The 16,661-nt window shown below is 54.8% G+C and overlaps 1 protein-coding gene across 1 annotated transcript in view; it reads left to right on the forward strand.

Annotated features, from left to right (window-relative positions):
• PLXNA2 (plexin A2) overlaps positions 1-16,661 on the forward strand; it is a 229,112-nt gene that overhangs the window by 136,355 nt on the left and 76,096 nt on the right. Inside the window, exons 5-8 of the mRNA XM_068986380.1 lie at positions 8,246-8,346; positions 12,340-12,463; positions 14,171-14,324; positions 15,028-15,124. Of these exons, the coding sequence (XP_068842481.1) occupies positions 8,246-8,346; positions 12,340-12,463; positions 14,171-14,324; positions 15,028-15,124 (476 nt within the window). The remainder of the gene's footprint in view (positions 1-8,245; positions 8,347-12,339; positions 12,464-14,170; positions 14,325-15,027; positions 15,125-16,661) is intronic.

Genomic DNA, 16,661 nt, shown 5'->3' on the forward strand with positions numbered 1-16,661 from the left:
GGCCGCCTCATCCCCTTCCTTGGACAAAGCTCAGCCAACTGCCCGCTCAGAGGAAGGTGGCGTGGGCCCGGGGCAGCCTCAGCGGAGGCCTCGGTCCCCTTCAGACCCAAAGAGGGGGTCTCACGGCTGCCCCCAGCCACACCTGGCAGAGGAGAACAAGGTTAAAATGCTGCTTCAGGCATCCAGTTGACAATCAGCTCTGCCTGTAAAGCGTAGGAGAGCACACAAGGGTATTATTCCATGAAGTCTTGCGGAGCCAAAGGGCTATTTATTGTACGAGGTGTGTTTGGAGCCTGGGAAGGCTGGCCTGTCCCTGAAGGGTCCTCTTTGGCTTGGGTGCCTGAGAGACTCTGGCCAGGGCTGGGGGCTGGACGAGGCCTTCCTGAACGTCTGTGCCCATGTTTCTCTTCCTGTGGGAACCCTGAACTCTGGCCCCATCGGGCGTACAGGGAAGGCAGAGCCCTAAGCTGTCAGGCCGGCTGTACTTGTTCCCCACGGGGCTGACAAGATTTGGCTAAGCCTGTGAGGAGAGACTCCTCCCTGCCCATCCGTGCCAGCTGGTAACAACTGCCAGGTGCAGGCCAGCTCCTAAGAGCAGTGGAGTCAGAAAGATGAACGCCCAGCCTGCCCTCTGGTTGCTTCCCACCTTTTGAATCCCGCTCTGATCTCAGCCTCCGGACTGACCCCTGAACCTCCTGTCCCTCTTTTTCTCCAAAAGATCCCTTATGGCACGTCACCACTACGGCCACGGAGGACCGCCTCCCCTCCAGCTGACCTTCTCCACTCCCTGGGACAGGCCCCAGGGTTTCAGCCAACCCTTCGTGTGTATTAGTCACTCAGATATACCCAATTCTTTGCAACCCCATGGACTGTAAGCTGCCAGGCTCCATCCATGGAATTCTCCCGGGAAGCATACTAGAGTGGGTTGCCATTTCCTTCTCCAGGGGATCTTCCCGACCCAGGGAACGAACCTGGGTCTCCCACCATGATGAAGGCAGATTCTTCACCATCTGAGCCACCTTGGGCGCCTCTATTTCCTGGTGGAGCAAATGGATCTCCCACTACTAACAATCCACAGCCTCTCCGCCTGCAGGAGCTGAGCACAGCGAACGAGATAAGCATGCGGAGTGTGCTCACACCCTCTCCCGGCCTGGCTGTGATGGCGCCGCGGAGCCCAGCCCACACACCAGCCCTGGCAGGGCCTCCCTTCAGCCTGCCCTCGGCCTGTGACCGTAGATGAGCATCAGGTTGCTTCTTGAAAAAATATATCTGGTTTGGGAAAAAGAGCAGAAAGGAGGTCTGAGACCCTAGAGGCTCCAAGGGAAGAGAGGGTGGGCTGGTGGGGAGGGCCCATCAGGAGAAGGGACGAGAGACGGGAGGGCAGCTCCGGGAGCCGGCTGTGCCTCAGCTGCTGTGCGCTTTGCCAGGGGCCCCCGGGGACCCCGAGGCTGTGGCTCAGGCCAACTGCATGCTTCCACACAGGCTGTGTGTGTGCCCTCCTAGTCCCGTCACTTGGCTCTCAGCCACTGAGAAGGCCGCCGTTTCTCTGCTTGCGGCAGGAGGCAGGAGACGTGTGTGGGGACAGGTGGGGATGTCTGGCCGGGGGCGGGGGGGCGGGGCGCAGGTTCCGGGGAAGCAGGGGGTGAAACACTCAGTCCCCAGGGCCCCTGCGGCCTGGGGAACGGCTTTCCCTTATTCCTGCCTCTCTCCGTCTCTCTCTTGCCCAATTGCCAAGGGCTCCTGCCCCCTCTGGAGCAGACTGCCCACGTGGAAGGCCCCCAAGGACAGCCTCTGCACTTTGTCCTCTGAGTCACAGCTGTCCCTTGCTTGATGTCCCCCATGTCCCTCCATCATGCGTCTGTTCTACCATGTTAAGATGATCCAGTTTCCTTGGTTTTGTCCTCAACCAAACCATGGGCTCCGGAGACCAGAGTGCGGCCTGATGCCCAGTGGAGAGCTTGCATGCTAAGCTGAGCCCGACTCTTTGCAGTCCTGTGGACTCTAGCTCGTGAGTCTCCTCTGTCCATGGGGATTCTCCAGGCAAGGTTACTGGAGTGGGTTGCCATGCCCTCCTCCAGGGGATCTTGCCGACCCAGGGATTGAGCCCTGGTCTCTCATGTCTCCTCTTTGGCAGGCAGGTTCTTTGCCACCTGGGAAGCCCAGTGGAGGGCTTGGTGTGTGTGTGTTGTTGCTTAGTCGTGTCCAGCTCTTTACGACCCCACCCACCAGGCTCCTCTATCCTTGGGATTCTCCAGGCAAAGTTACTGGAGTGGGTTGCCATGGCCTTCTCCAGGGATCTTCCCAACCCAGGGATCGAACTCAGGTTTCCCACATTGCAGGCAGATTCTTTACCTTCTGAGCCACCAAGGAAGCCCACCGTATAAATGCTTTGTAAATACTGAAGGGTCACGGGGGACCCAGGCCCAGCCCACAGTCAGAATCTCTACGTTGGTCTCCTTCCAACTCAGGTGTCTCTCCCGTAGACACCCCCGGATTCTCAGAACCCGGTAGCTCCTTCTAGGTGTCCATACAGGGTGGCAGACACGCGGGCTTGATTCTCTTTCCCCTCGATTCTGCTGTCCCTCGCTCCACTGTTGGGGAGCTCTTCTCTGAAGAGGGACGGCTTGGCACCTGACAGAGTAACTGTCCAGGCTGATGGTAACCACCAGGATCACAGAGGTCTCCAGGGCCTTCCCGGATGGTCCTAGCCCTGCAGGTGTGCCATGTCCTTCGAGACCTTCAGGAGGGAGGCGGCTTCTAGCCCTTCCCTTGGTGACTTGTCCCCAAAGCCGATGGTCATCTGCTGTCACACCCCTTGTTGAGCCAGACCCCTCACCCCGTGCGCCAACAGGGGGGCGGGTGGGGAGCAGGGACCACTCCAAACTCTGCGCCCTGCCGAGCCCCACCCGTGTCACATGAGCCCCTGGGACTCAGGCCAAGGGGAGGCCCTGGAGACTGGGGCCCCGGAGCTGGAGAAGCCAAGAACACAGTATGAGTCACCTTTAATGAAGAGGGTTTCTTAAGTAAATGACTTAATAGGGCAGTTACATTCATTAGAGGCTTAATTACGAGGCCTAAGATCAAGTGGAGATGAATGCCGAGTGAGCAGTGGGTGGACTCCAGTGTGGCGTGACCCCGTGGTCCGGGGAGAAGGCAGTGCAGGCGGCAGGGGAGGGTTGTCCTCACCGCCGCACCCATGTGCCCACCCAGCCACCCGGATCCCCGCACTCAGGGTGGGGGGCGGGGCAGCCTCCGGCATAATGAAAGCACAATTGTAATCAACAAACCCTAATTAAAGTGTCATCATCGAGTGTCCCATCAGACCCTGAGTCAGCCTGACAAAGCCCCGCCCAACGCGGTAGACACTTTCCAGGACTAGCTCCCTTTCGTTCTAGAACTTCCCCGAGACAGCGCGCACCCCCAGCCCATCCTCCCCCAGGCCCCAGAGCAAGTGCCCACCTGTCGCCTGCCTGGTGCCAGCTGAGTGGTCCCTGACCCCAGGAGTTTGAATTCGGTTCCTTCAGGTACGCCATAGACTCAGAGATACTGGAATCAATTCCTCCTGGGCCATGGAGCGGTCCCCAGACCAGCCTCCAGCTCTCCTCCCCGAGAAGCAGTGTAGTTCCTTCTGCAGCCCCGAGGCAGAGTTTGATTCTATTTCTTCGTGGCCCCGGGCAGAGCCTGACATTTAAAAAGATTTCCCAGGATGTGAGGTCACGTTTACCAGTGGTTCTCATAAAAAAAACTAGCTGGAGAGCTTGTTGGAGCCATTTCTCAGGCCCTGCCTCATGCCAGAATTTCTGACTCAGTTGGACTCTGGATTCTGATGTCTCTTAAGCTCACGGGTCATGCCAAGGGTGTTGGTTTGAGGATCCAGGAAGCCTCTTCACAGAGGACACTCTTTTGGCCAAGAAGTGATGGACTGGAGAGCTTACACTGTGTGTTCCAGCTGTGTGGACTTCCCTGTCCTTCCCAAGTCAACCCAGACCTGCTCCCCAGATTTCTATATACTCATCACTCTTGACCCTCAAGCTCTGCTTTCCTGTTTGCTCATGCGGTTCCTTCCAGCCGGGACGCTCTTCATCTGGATCTTCACCTTCAAGACCCAGACCCAGGCCACACCCCTCACAAAGCCTCCTTGGGATGCCCGTCTAGAGCCACGCTCCCCCCACAAGAACAAAACGCCAGGCACCCAGTGGCGTGTGTCCTTCTAAGTTTTCTAGCAACCATATTTTAAAAAGTAAGAAGAGGCAGCTGAAATCAATCGTTAGGTTTTATTTAACCCCAGATTTACTAAATTTTCTCAGCACTAGTCAATAAGAGTTAGTAATGTGCTGTTTTCCATCCTGGTTTCCCACGCTGGGTCATCTATGTCCGGTTGTCTTTAGAGTGTGTCTCAATTCGAACTAGCCCCTTCCAGATGCTGGCAGCCACACCGGCCCACGTGCTGGATGGCATAGACGTAGAAGTAGTCTTTTCTTTGCTCCGAATTCCCTCAGCCCTCTTTTGATACCTAAGAACACACATCACTTTTCTTGTTTTTATTGTTCGGCTGCTTGCAACTTGAAGGTGATGGCTGTGTTTTAATGCTACTGCTGATTTTATTGCCCTAAAGTGCCCAGCACTGGCCTTTCTGTATGATGTGATCAGTGCCTACAAGTTGATGAATGAATATGGAAGCACATGATTATAGGAAAGACAGAGCAGCCGTGGAAACACCTGACTTTGAGCGCCGCCCTCCAGTCCCCTGTGACGTTTCTCTCCTCTGGTTTGTATATGGCTGTTAGATCTCCGAGAAGAGAATAAATTCAAGTTTTAGGACCCCCACTCCCATAAAAGTTTCCTGTTTCACTTTACTCTTCAACTCTGTGTATTAAAAAAAAAAAAAAAATTCCCACCAGGAGGGCCCAGGAAACAGGAAAATAGTTGTGCAGTTGGTTTCGTGTTTGGAGAAGAACAGGCTTCTCACTATCTCCGCGGCACTTGGCGTGAAAGTGGGCTTTGTTGCCGGAGACACTGCTCCCATTCAGGGCCCCGTTCCCCAGCTGCTGAGAGCAGGGCTGTGTTTTGACAGACGGGCCGAATGCAATGCAGACAGTTGTTTTAATTTCCAGCCAGATGCAGACATCACTCACACGGAGCCTGAAACCCAGGAAAGGGAGCCGGGCACTGGACCGCGGCTCTTGGGCCTCCGAGGGCAGGTTGGGAGGGGGAGGGCACTAGTGGAAGCCCCCCTGGGCGACTGGGGTCACAGATACCCTGAAGGGCTGAGGGCCTCCAGGCGCGGGGAAGGGCCGCGGGGAGAGCATCTGGCAGTCACATGCCGGAGAGGTGCTTCTAGCAGGGATCGCAGGCCACGAGTCAGGGGTCAGCGGGGGCTCCTTAAGGCAGGGTGCTGGCAGGGGCCAGTGGTATGCCTGGAGATTAGCTTTGAACCGTCCACGTCATTCAGCAGTCGCAGGGAGAAGTTAGGAGCATCCTGAAAGTCAGAGCTGGAAGGACTCAGGCGGCCTTCCTCTGGGTCAGAAGTATACCTTCCGAAGCCTCCCAGACACACGTCCCCTTGACTCAGCTCATGCCTCCCACAGACGGGAGTCCCTGCTGGAACCCCGGTCTGCTGCATTATTGGACAGCCTTGACGTTCTTCTGTTGGGCTTTCTTGGATCTCTTTACCCCTGGGTCTCATCTCCATCACAGCGCTGCCCTTCAAACCACGGCAAACCACTTCTGTACTCCCCCTTGAGATTCACCTTCTCTGAGCTAAAGAAACATCCAGGTCTCTCAAGCTGCACCTCAGATGCCAGCGCTGGGTCCCGCCCCATCGTGACCACCCTTCTGGGAAGTCTGTCTGGTGGGGCTGCATGTCTGCAGGGGCAGGCTGCCCAGCCCTGAACTGGGAACTCCCCAGGGTGGGGCACCTCTGTCCCGACACCACATCCATTAACGCGGCCTATGACCCAGTTAGCCCCCAGAGCCGTGCCATCACCCTGTCAGGTCCGATTGGACCTCCGAGTTGAGAGTCCACTCAAACCCACACACCTGTCATACATGAGCTATTTCAAACCAGCTGTCCTCCAACCTCCACTTAGAATATCTGCTTTTTTAAACTAAATTTCCAGATTTTACACTTATGCTTTCTGCATCTCATTTATTTTATTATTAAAGGCAACTCAGGAATGCTTAAAGCCGATCATGTCACTCAGAGGGAAAAGCTTTGTAATTCAGAATGTTAAGTGTTAAGATGTGGGGCAAATGAGTCAGTTGGGGGAGGGCACCCAATAGAGAGAAGGAAGGTTTCTGGGGTTGGTACCCAAAACCTTTCACAATCTGACCCCTGGTTACGTACACCATCTCTCAGCTCGTCGCATCCAGTGTGCATGCCACACTTGAGTTAAGCTGAACTGAGCCATGATTCCCAGGTGAGGCAGTGGTAAAGAATCTGCCTGCCAATGCCGGAGACCAAGAGATGAAGGTTTGATCCCTGGGTCGGAAGATCCCGTGAAGAAGGAAATGGAAACCCACTCCGGTATTCTTGCCTGGAAGATTCCATGGACAGCGGAGCCTGGTGGGCTACAGTCCACGGGGTCGTGAAAGAGTCGGACAGGACTGAGTTCGCGTGTACCAACAGTCATGATTACTTTTGCCCGTGGTAATCTCTCAGCTAGGAAGGCCCTTCCAGGCACCTGCAGCAGGCCTGCTCTTACCCTGACTCACCCATACTCAGCTGCTGGTCCGTTTTCCAGACAAGATTGTGCTGAGTGGCCCCGCCTTTAAGCTGCCAAGGCCCCCGGGGCATATAACCATCGCTTGCGATGGATGTTCGCCACAATGTAGAGTAGGGCTCGGTTTGTAATTACCAAGTCCCACGGGCTGCGTGCTCTGCGGGGGTGCAAATCTGTGTCCGGTTCGCTGCAGTTTCTCTAGCACACAGCACTGGAGCCTTGACGCAGTGACATCTGATAAACGGTTGCTGGGTGAGCCGTGTTAGACTCCATCCCGAGCCTCTTGGGAGGATGCTGTGAAGGCGTCTCCATCAGACCCTTCATCCCCCTGCCAGAGGTGGAACACTGGGCTGCTGGGCCACAGGTTGTGTTTCCGCTTGACTTCACACGTCCAGTAGGTGGGGAGGCTCTCTGCCCTGACAAATGAGATCCCATTCCCAGCCTAGCAAATGTTTTTGCAGCCCAGCTGCCTGCGGGCTCAGCCATCGACAGATACCTAGGACAGACCGATTGCAAGACTTCAATCTTCTGACCCTTTGCCTGGCCTTAATGTTAACACCCGCTGGGCAGGTAAGGGTGAGTAATGAGCACACAGGCCTGGTTTCTGTCCCAGCATAGCCTCACCCGGAAGCCAGGAAGGGAAGGCTGCCTGCTCTAGTAGGGGGGCAGGTCACAGGCTTGAGCTACACACTCCCCTTTCCCCAGCAAGACGGCATCAGACAGGCAGCTCATCTCTGTTCCCATTTAGCCAGACTTTTCAAAGGATGGGAGATTTACTAGGGAAAACTGAATACAGACATCAGAGAATAGGCTAATTGGATCCAGGTGGTGCGTCTGGTTGGCGGTAAAAAGACGGTGCCACTCGGTGAATACTATTTGATAGGGAAAGTTTCTCCTTCTCTCTCTTTTTATTTATCAGTGTTTTCTTTGCAGGCAGGATGTCTCAGCCCGAGCCCAGCTGAAAGCTCTTCAGAGGCTAGTTGGTGGCACTCAATGGCCTTTCAGCAGAGTTAACCATTTCCAGCGTCTTCCTGGAGCAGGCCCAGCCCTCCTGAGGACTTTAGTGCAGGCAGAGAGAGGCTGGAGGGCTTGCTTCCACCCCTGGGGAAGGCCAGAAGCCTGGGGGCTGTTAGCTGTGCCTGCCCCGTGCAGGGGAAACAGATGAGAACACTGAAGGACCGATTCAGCCCTGTTGTCTCCTCTCTAGGGGTGGTGGCAGTGCCAGTGTGCACACACACGTGTGTGTGTGAGTCGCTCAGTCATGTCCAACTCTTGGTGACCGCATGAACTGTAGCCCGCCAAGCTGCTCTGTCCGTGGAAGTCTCCAGGCAAGAATACTTCAGTGGGTAGCCTATCCCTGCTCCAGAGGCTCTTTCCGACCCAGGGATGGAACTCTGGCCTTCTGCATTGCAGGCAGATTCTTTCCCATTTGAGCTACAGTGGTTAGGTGTAACTGAGTCTGAACACACCGTCTGGAGGCATCACTCCCTGATCTAACCTGCTGTCTTTTCCCTCTCGGCCAGATCACCAGGGTCCCCGTGGAATCCTGTGAGCAGTACACGACTTGCGGAGAGTGCCTGAGCTCGGGGGACCCTCACTGTGGCTGGTGTGCCCTGCACAACATGTAAGTTTGGCACAGTCTGGAAAAAAAAAAAAAAACCTGGAATGCAGAAGACCAGGTACTTTCCTGGAAATGTTGATGAGGGATGTGACCTCAGTTTGCAGAGATAGAGGAATTTCCCTCTGCTGAGCAGTAATTCTAATCGTGGTCGGAGTGCTGAAAGCAAAGAAGAAGAGGCCGTGAGTGCCTTCTTTGCAAGGGCGGTGCCTCTGTGGTCTCACCTCCAAAACCCGACCCCTACTCCCTCCATCTCTGGCCAGCTGCTCTGAAGTCTATACCTTTGCTACAGGGAAGGCTAGTGGTGTTGGAAGAGCTTGCAAGGGAAGTTAAAGCATCTCTAGACTGTAGCCTGAACAAGGCACCTCCTTCCTGGAGTTTGGACTCCCAATGAGTGGCCGTGTGACCCGGCATGGTCCACTGACAACCCTGGGCCTCCTTTTCCCCATCGCTAAAAAGGGATAATGCCTACCTCGCAGGTGAACCGTGAGGATTAAATGCTAAATAAATGCTTTGGCAGTAAGGAATCTCAGGATAAGCTACACAAGTCAAAATGATGATCATGGACTTGGAACCCTTGGGAGGACCCTTCTGGCCTCATCAGTCCCTGATTCCAAGAAGCCTACATCTCACTCCACCTGGCCTCACATCTCTATTCAGATACACCCCCCTGCCACTGAATACCAGCCCAATAGAAATGCAAAATCGCACTTAAACTTCCTAACTCCAAGAGCCCCAGAGGGAGAGCAGAGGGAAGAAACTCCAAAAGCAGACGGGGAGGCGGCTGGCTAGGAATTCTGCTCCCCAGGGCCCTCGGAAACTCCAGGGCTCCGTGCCAGCCAGCAGAGCACCCCCACGAGAAGTGCCGGTTTAGGGTGGGGGCGGGAGCGGAGGGCCAGAGTTCAGGGTCCTGCACAATCGCTCTTGGCTTCCAGCCTCCGCAGCAGGTGTTGGAAGGGCTATGCAGGGAGGGAGCGAAGCAGGCGCCTCACAGTTGCAAAATCCGGACTGGATTGGCGCCCACACATCCTGGGTTCCCTGCTTAGATTCGGAGGTAAGGGGCTCCTCAGAAAAGTTTTTGCCAGAAATGCCCTCACCAGAACCCGGACAGAGCGGCGCCACGTGGGTCAGACAAGTGGCAGAGATACTGATGCCGCCCCTGCTGGGCCCTGGGAATGCCGGAAAGGGAAAAGTGAAGTCACTCAGTGTCCAACTCTTTGCGACCCCATGGACCATAGCCCACCAGGCTCCTTGGTCCATGGGATTTTCCAGGCAAGAGTACTGGAGTGGGGTGCCATTTCCTTCTCCAGGGGATCTTCCCGACCCAGGAATTGAACCTGGGTCTCCAGCATTGAGAGGTGGCTACAATTGGGGTTCCCATCAGTGAAGCTGGCCCTACAGTCAGCAGGCTCTCTTTCCTCACGAGGGTTTCTCCCTCCATGGAACCCGACAGCCACCCCCAGCTCCTCGCAGTGGCCTGGGTCACCTGGCCCCCTCACTGGGCGGTGGACAGGTCCAGTCATACCACCACTCTGCTCCTCCCTGCCAATCTGGCCACTATGTCCGAGTCTCCCAGACCACCCGTCCTCCTCCTGGGCCAGGTCAGCCGGGCTGACTTAGAATGACCTCAGGAAGGGTCTCAGGTTTCCTCTGCGCTCTGAGTCCCTCCCCTCTCATCACCTCCCAGGGATGCACCGCTCCTTCCAACAGCTCAGCTTGCCTCTTGCACCACGTGCGCATCAAGCCTTTCCCCAGTTTCACACGGACTTTTCCCTTCTCCTGGCCGGTCTCATTTTCAGCCCCTTGGGCACTGCCCACCCACCCGCCGTCCCCTTGCCTGGGTGACGGGGCCGAGTGGAGGGACCACCTCCAGTGGCCAGGACCACGCACTGGATTTGAGCAGAGGCAGAGGGCTGAGGGAGGCAGCTCAAGAGCCTCTGGATCCAAGGGTGGGGGTGTGGAGAGGATCTGAAACCCTCCTGTCTCTTCTGTGGGCCTTGCTCTCGCAAGTGTGTTATTGTCTCAGAGGCTATTTATCTCTGTTGGGGCTGTTGCCATAAATAGTATGATAAAAAAAGAGCCATTTCAGTGAGTCAATGAGATAAAGGCTCCAGTCAAGAGCTCACTTTAGAGCTATCTTAAGGATTCACTTAACCCTCCATAATTCTTTCCTTTGGCAGCACTCATATTTAGATCCATTATGTGCCTGGCAAGGAAGGGTCGGGGGGAGGGACTTTGTGGGGAGTTCGGTGGGAATCTCCGCTGGGTGGTGGACTCTTGTCGCGTCCCCAGAGGGGCGCTTTGGTTGGAGAAGCGCCAGCCCTGGAGCGTGCGTGCAGGGGTCACAGTGCCCACCTGCTGCTGTGGCCCGCAGCGCCAAGGACCAGAGATGAAGATGGGGGACGAAGCCGCCACGCGCGCTTCCTGACAGAGGCAACCCTGCCCGTGCCTCCCCGTCTGTGTTTCACAAACATTTATTGAAAATAAACCATGTGACAGGTGGAATATCTCAATGAATAAAACATGGCCCCTGTCTTCAAAGAGCCAGAAATCCAGCCACAAGGTCACACAGACGCTATCCCACACAGCTAAGACCCTATCCAGGGTTTTACATGCCCCTGGTGGGGAATAATAATAATATCCATAGCCATCATCATTAATATTTTTCTTAGTAGGGCCACGAACAGGCCATTTTCTAAACACTGATTCTTTTAATAGTTACACCAGCCCTGTGAGATACAGTATTATCACTGGGCCCAGCATTTTACAGCTGGGGGAGCTGACACGTGGGGACTTCCAGGAACTTGCCCAGTGGGGCCACAGCTAGCAGGCTGGAGGTCTGGATTAGAACCCAAGCACCCTGCTCCAGAGTTCACATTCTTTGCCTTTTGCCTGATACGTTTTCTGTTCCCCAACCTTCCCTCCCTCACTCACAGAGCTTCCCATAAAGATGCTGTCTATAAGAGCTATTCTTTACGTCTAAACTGCAGCTCTCATTTTGGGAGGAGGGGCGTTGATCCCACTTCTCATAGTCTGTCCTCTTTTTAAATAGTCTTCTAATTTTTTATTATTTTTGTCTGTGCCGGGTCTCCATTGCCGAGCGGGCTTTCCTCTCGTTGCCGCGCTCGGGCGTCTCGTTGCAGTGGCTTCTCGTTGCAGAGCTCGGGCGTCTCGTTGCAGTGGCTTTCCTCTCGTTGCCGCGCTTGGGCTCCGGGGTGTGTGGGCTTCAGTAGTCGCAGCTCCGGGGTTCTAGAGCACAGGCCGGGAGTTGTGGTGCCTGGGCTTAGTTGCTCCACAGCATGTGGGATCTTCCCGAATCAGGGGTTGAACCTGTGTCTCCTGTCTTGGCAAGCAGATTTGTTGCAGGGAGGGGGACCCCCTCCAGGGCCCGAAACTGGGCTTTTGTCTAACACTCAGAAATGAATTGTCCAAGGAGATACACGTGTTGATAAAGCAAGATACTTTATTGGAAAGGCTGCTGGGCAGAGAGCAGGAGGGTGAGGGAACCCAGAGAACTGCTCCGCCACGTGGCTCGCAGTCTCGGGTTTTATGGTGATGGGATTAGTTTCCGGGTTGTCTTTAGCCCATCATTCTGACTCAGAGTCCTTCCTGGTGGTGCAGGCCTTGTTCAGCCAAGATGGATGCCTGTGAGGAGGATTCTGGGAGGGGGTCGGACATGTGGTGTCTCCTTTTGACCTTTCCCGAACTCTTCCGGTGGGTGGTGGCTTCTTAGTTCCATGTTCCTCACCAGGACCTCCAGTCATAAAACAGCTCATGCCAGTGGTGACTGTGGTGCCTGGCCAGGGTGCTTCCCCTAACAGATTCTTTCCCACTGAGCCACCAGGAAAGCTCCCTTAGCCTGTCTTTGACCGCAGTAGAGACCATCTGGGAGTCACCGAGCCCTCTGGGAGGAGTGAAGCTCGCCCTGAGAAGACGGACACGGGCCTCAGGGCCTCAGAGCCGCAGAGCCCCTCACTCACCCCTGTGCGTCTGTGGCAGGTGCTCCCGCAGGGACCGGTGCCAGCGGGCCTGGGAGCCTAACCGATTTGCCGCCAGCATCAGCCAGTGCGTGAGGCTCGAGGTGCACCCCAGCAGCATCTCCGTGTCTGAGCACAGCCGGCTGGTGAGTGAAGCCGCGCGGGGCCTGGGGGCGGGGCACAGCGCGCGCTCAGGCGTGGGTGTGTTCCTTTAACTCCAGCGCAGTGTAAGCGGATCAGACTCCACGCACTCCAGGACATTTTAGAGGAAAACTATGGTAACGCCTGTCGTTACCCAGAACCCAGTCATTCGCCCCGCTCCTTGCAGATCCGTCACCCATTGATCTGGTTTGTAAATCTACATTTTGCATTTAGCAACAAGCCTCTGCAGCATCATGCAATCCCATCCCATTCTGTGGTGTATGGTAGAGATTGCAAGGGACCACCTGGTACAGTCGCTCACAGGAACTTGGAGTTGCCTTTGTATGTGTATGTGAGAGAGAGGCAGGCAGACAGACGGACAGACAGACACAGAGAGACTGAGGCTTAATTCACAGGGTGTGCCGAAAGAGAATATTGAAGACATACAGCAGTCCTTCACCACCTGTCGAGGTGCAAGCCCAAATACACCGTGTCCTCGGGCCTGCGCGGTTATTTCCTTCTGGAGGTTTTATGGGCATTCATGAATGCTAATTAGCTAATGAACTTCCCCAGACTTGCGTTCATTCATCCCCACCGGGAGGTTTTGGCTCCCACAGAGCTGAGGGAACAAACGGCAGAGTTTGTACCTAAGTCTCTCGGCCCCATGGAAACGAAACTGGGGCAGAGGGTCGGCGGCAGACAAATGTATGGAAAGGCTAGGTGATGGCCAGTGGGGCTGAGAAAGCCCTCCAGGCATCATGGGAAGACAAAGCGAGACCTCCCTCCCTCAGGACTCGCTTCTCGGAGGACACGGGGTGTTGTCACCGCGAACCCCCATGGGCACTCCCCACTGGGAGTCACGTTTCTCTCCTCTGGTTTCCAATACCACTTAGATATCATATTGTTGTCATTTAGTACAAACCCACTTCCGAGGGCATGGAATTCAGAGCGGTGTTTTGCTATTAAACGGTTTCTCGATCATTCTTCTGACTGTCTGTGATATTTTTACCATTCAGAGGAGGATATTCAAACTTAAAAAGTCTGCAGACCTCTGGCCTTGTCTCCCTGGAAGCCTAGGGAACCGCAGACATCATCCAGGGCATTGGTGTCCACTCCCTGCCTTTCTCTGATCCCCTAAGCGCCTTATGAGGCAACTGCCCTGCTCTCGGGGAGCACTCAGGGGGCAAAGAGCCAGAGGCCAACCGAGAATAGAAGCCCACCACCTTGGTAGCCAGCCCCTGCATGACAGCCAGGGTGGGGAGCCAGCCAAATGGTAAACTCCTTATAAACCTCCAGGCTGGTGACACATGTTCTCCTGTGAACCTAAGGCTTGTCTGTGATGAGTTCAACTCATAACTGGCTTTTTTCAAGTTTGCCTGGTTTCATGTCAAAACGAGCTCGGGCTGAGATGGGTTTTGGGAACTCCCCCCACCTCTAGCATCCCCTTCTCTCCCGCCAGTGCTTTATGATTCTGGACAAGACTGAAAAGTAGTGTCAATAATAAAGACCACCGACCCTGCAACACCCCTTGCAGTGCTACGGTAATGGCTCCGGGTCAAAGCTAGAAGGACTCCTGGACCGACATCCTCTTCCTAGATGAGGTCCAGGGAGAGGAGTGAGCAAGTGGACAGCGGCAGGGCCAGACCTGGAGCTCAGGTCCCCTGAGCCCTGCAGGGTCTTCCCACAGCGTCGTCTCTCTGCTCCGCCCACAGCTCAGCCTGGTTGTGAGCGATGCCCCCGATCTGTCTGTGGGCATCTCCTGTGCCTTTGGGAACCTGACGGAGGTAGAGGGACAAGTGTCTGGGAGCCAGGTCATCTGCATCTCGCCGGGACCCAAGGACGTGCCTGTCATCCCTCTGGATCAGGGTAAGAAGCCTCTGCAGTGAGCGTCAGATGCTCGGGGCTGCTTGATCAGGCTGGCCCAGAGTAGGGAACCCAGGAGACAGGGTGGCAAGTGTCAGCACGGACCGACTGACAGCTGCCAGACTAGGTCTTCTTACGCCAGACTCTAATTTGACTTATAAATCCATTTAAGTTTGAAAGCAAGCTGTCATGCCCCAAGGAAATTTCAGGAAGAGGGAGGTCCCTGTCTCCTATTTGGGTTAAGCCTGCAGTGTGAAGAAGAGTTTTTCCAGACTTCCCTTCCCTTTGAGGAACGTCGGTGGCTTCAGCCAGTGGTTTTTAGTAGGTTCTCTCCATAGAACTGGGGGCTTTTAGAGGTTTTGACCTGATATATGTATTTTTAAAAATTTTATTTTTATATTGGTGACCCTGATATTTCTGACAGTCTTTCAGTAACTGAACATATTCAACCTAGGCAGGGGACCCTACAAGATCTGATCCGTCACCTCCTCCCTAAGAGGGGGGCCTGGGGTGTCTGGGTCTCAGTGATGGGCTGGTGATCAGAAGGACAAAAGGGACTCTTGGAAGAGGACTCAGGAAGGCTCCATCTGGCATCACTGCCCCATGGGAGCCCCGGAGTGGCTGAATGATTTACCCCTCAGCCTCTCCACTGGGCTCCCAGCTTGTAACTTTCTCCTCCTCCCCCCCCCGCCTTTTTTTTTTTCAGACTGGTTTGGGCTAGAGCTGCAGCTGAGATCCAAGGAGACAGGGAAGATATTCGTCAGCACTGAGTTCAAGTTCTACAACTGCAGCGCCCACCAACTGTAAGCACGCCCCTAGCGGTGCTAGCAGTCAGTAGGGTCAGAGCGGGAAGAGCACCCTTAGAGATGAGGTCAGAGGAGGCTGGTGAGCAAGTGGGTCCCGGCAGGGCCAGGCCAGAAGCCGACTTGCCCCAGGTCTGGATATGTGTGTGGGGGGGTTCCCTTAGGAACAAGAACGGTCTTACGTTCACCACCCAGTCTCCTGATCAGACATGGCTCTTTGTCTAGAACAGTGAAAAGTGTCCCATAAATATTCCAGTTATATTCAGTTTATTCAGTTATACCAAACTGAATGGCATTTGCTGTCCGCAGTCTCTGATCTCATTCAGTCTCCCTTGCAACACACCCTACCCTCAACTCTCAAGCTAAAACGGGTTTGAAGTAGAAACAGAAGTCACAACCCAGGAGCTCGAAGGAAAGTCCTCTCTTTTATGCCAGCGGGTGGTGGCTTTGAATGTGGAGATTGACAGCCAGCGGAATGTAGCCACATCATCCATGGGCACGTGAAGAGGGCCTCAGAGGTGACAGCCTCAGAGGAAGGGGCAAGGCTGAAATGGCCTCATCCAGCACCTGAATAAAGGACCTGGGCTGGGACACAGCCAGGAGGCTTTCAGCTCTACAGAGCTCCACACTGAGCCTTCAACTTTTCAAGAAGGAAGTGAAAACCAGACCCAACCATCGGTCCCCAGGGGCCTTAGGTGCTGCCCATCTGACTTCACCAGCCACGTCCAGCAGCTGAGTGCCATGGCTGTGAGTTCTTACAGCTGTGCAGAAACCCGGGCACATTTCATAAGTAAAAATCAGGGCCAGGAGTGGAGGAGAGAGACCCATACTTAGTTTCTGCCGGTCTTCTCTTGAAGTGAAACTGAGACTCTTTCCACATCATCTGGAAACTCATGTGCTGTGTGATTTAGAAAAAGAGAAACCGGGGTCTCTATAATAGGGCCATGTAAGGGCCATGTGACCTTGGTCATAGGCAGGAGCAGAGGTCAACCAAGAGCTCCAGGCCAGAGGGAGAAGCACCTGGGAACGTTCTGTGGACCCATCCTTCCTGTTGCCTGGGATAGCATCTGCCTGAGGACTCCAGTGGCATCAAGTTTGAGGGTCCAGGCTGTGGCCACGATGGGCCCAGCAATCCGTGTGGGGAACGGCTCTGTTAGCAGCTAAGCCCTAAAGGAATCTTTAAGCCATGAAAACAGACAAACGAGCTTCATTCATTTCCCCTTTTCTGATCTGGATTTTCATGATGAGAATCATCTGCTGGAGTTCTCGGGTCTCCAGAGTAGCTAAGGAAGGAGACGTCACTTGGACCCATTTGGGACAAATCAATAGATGAGACAGAAAGACAGAACAAGTGATAAAAAGTGGCTTGGGAGGAGCCAAGACAAGGCGGTATGTGGCAGAAGCTGAACCAGATAAAATCGCCCCCTAAGCCCTGCGTCCAATCCCAGCTAACCCTGTTTTGGGAACCGCGAGCATCTTGGAGTGGGAACTCCCCAACCTCCCTCTCACGCTCCAGCACAGTGGTGATGGAACCCAT

This window comes from Capricornis sumatraensis, chromosome 14 (assembly GCF_032405125.1).
Source record: "Capricornis sumatraensis isolate serow.1 chromosome 14, serow.2, whole genome shotgun sequence".
Lineage (NCBI taxonomy): Eukaryota > Metazoa > Chordata > Mammalia > Artiodactyla > Bovidae > Capricornis > Capricornis sumatraensis.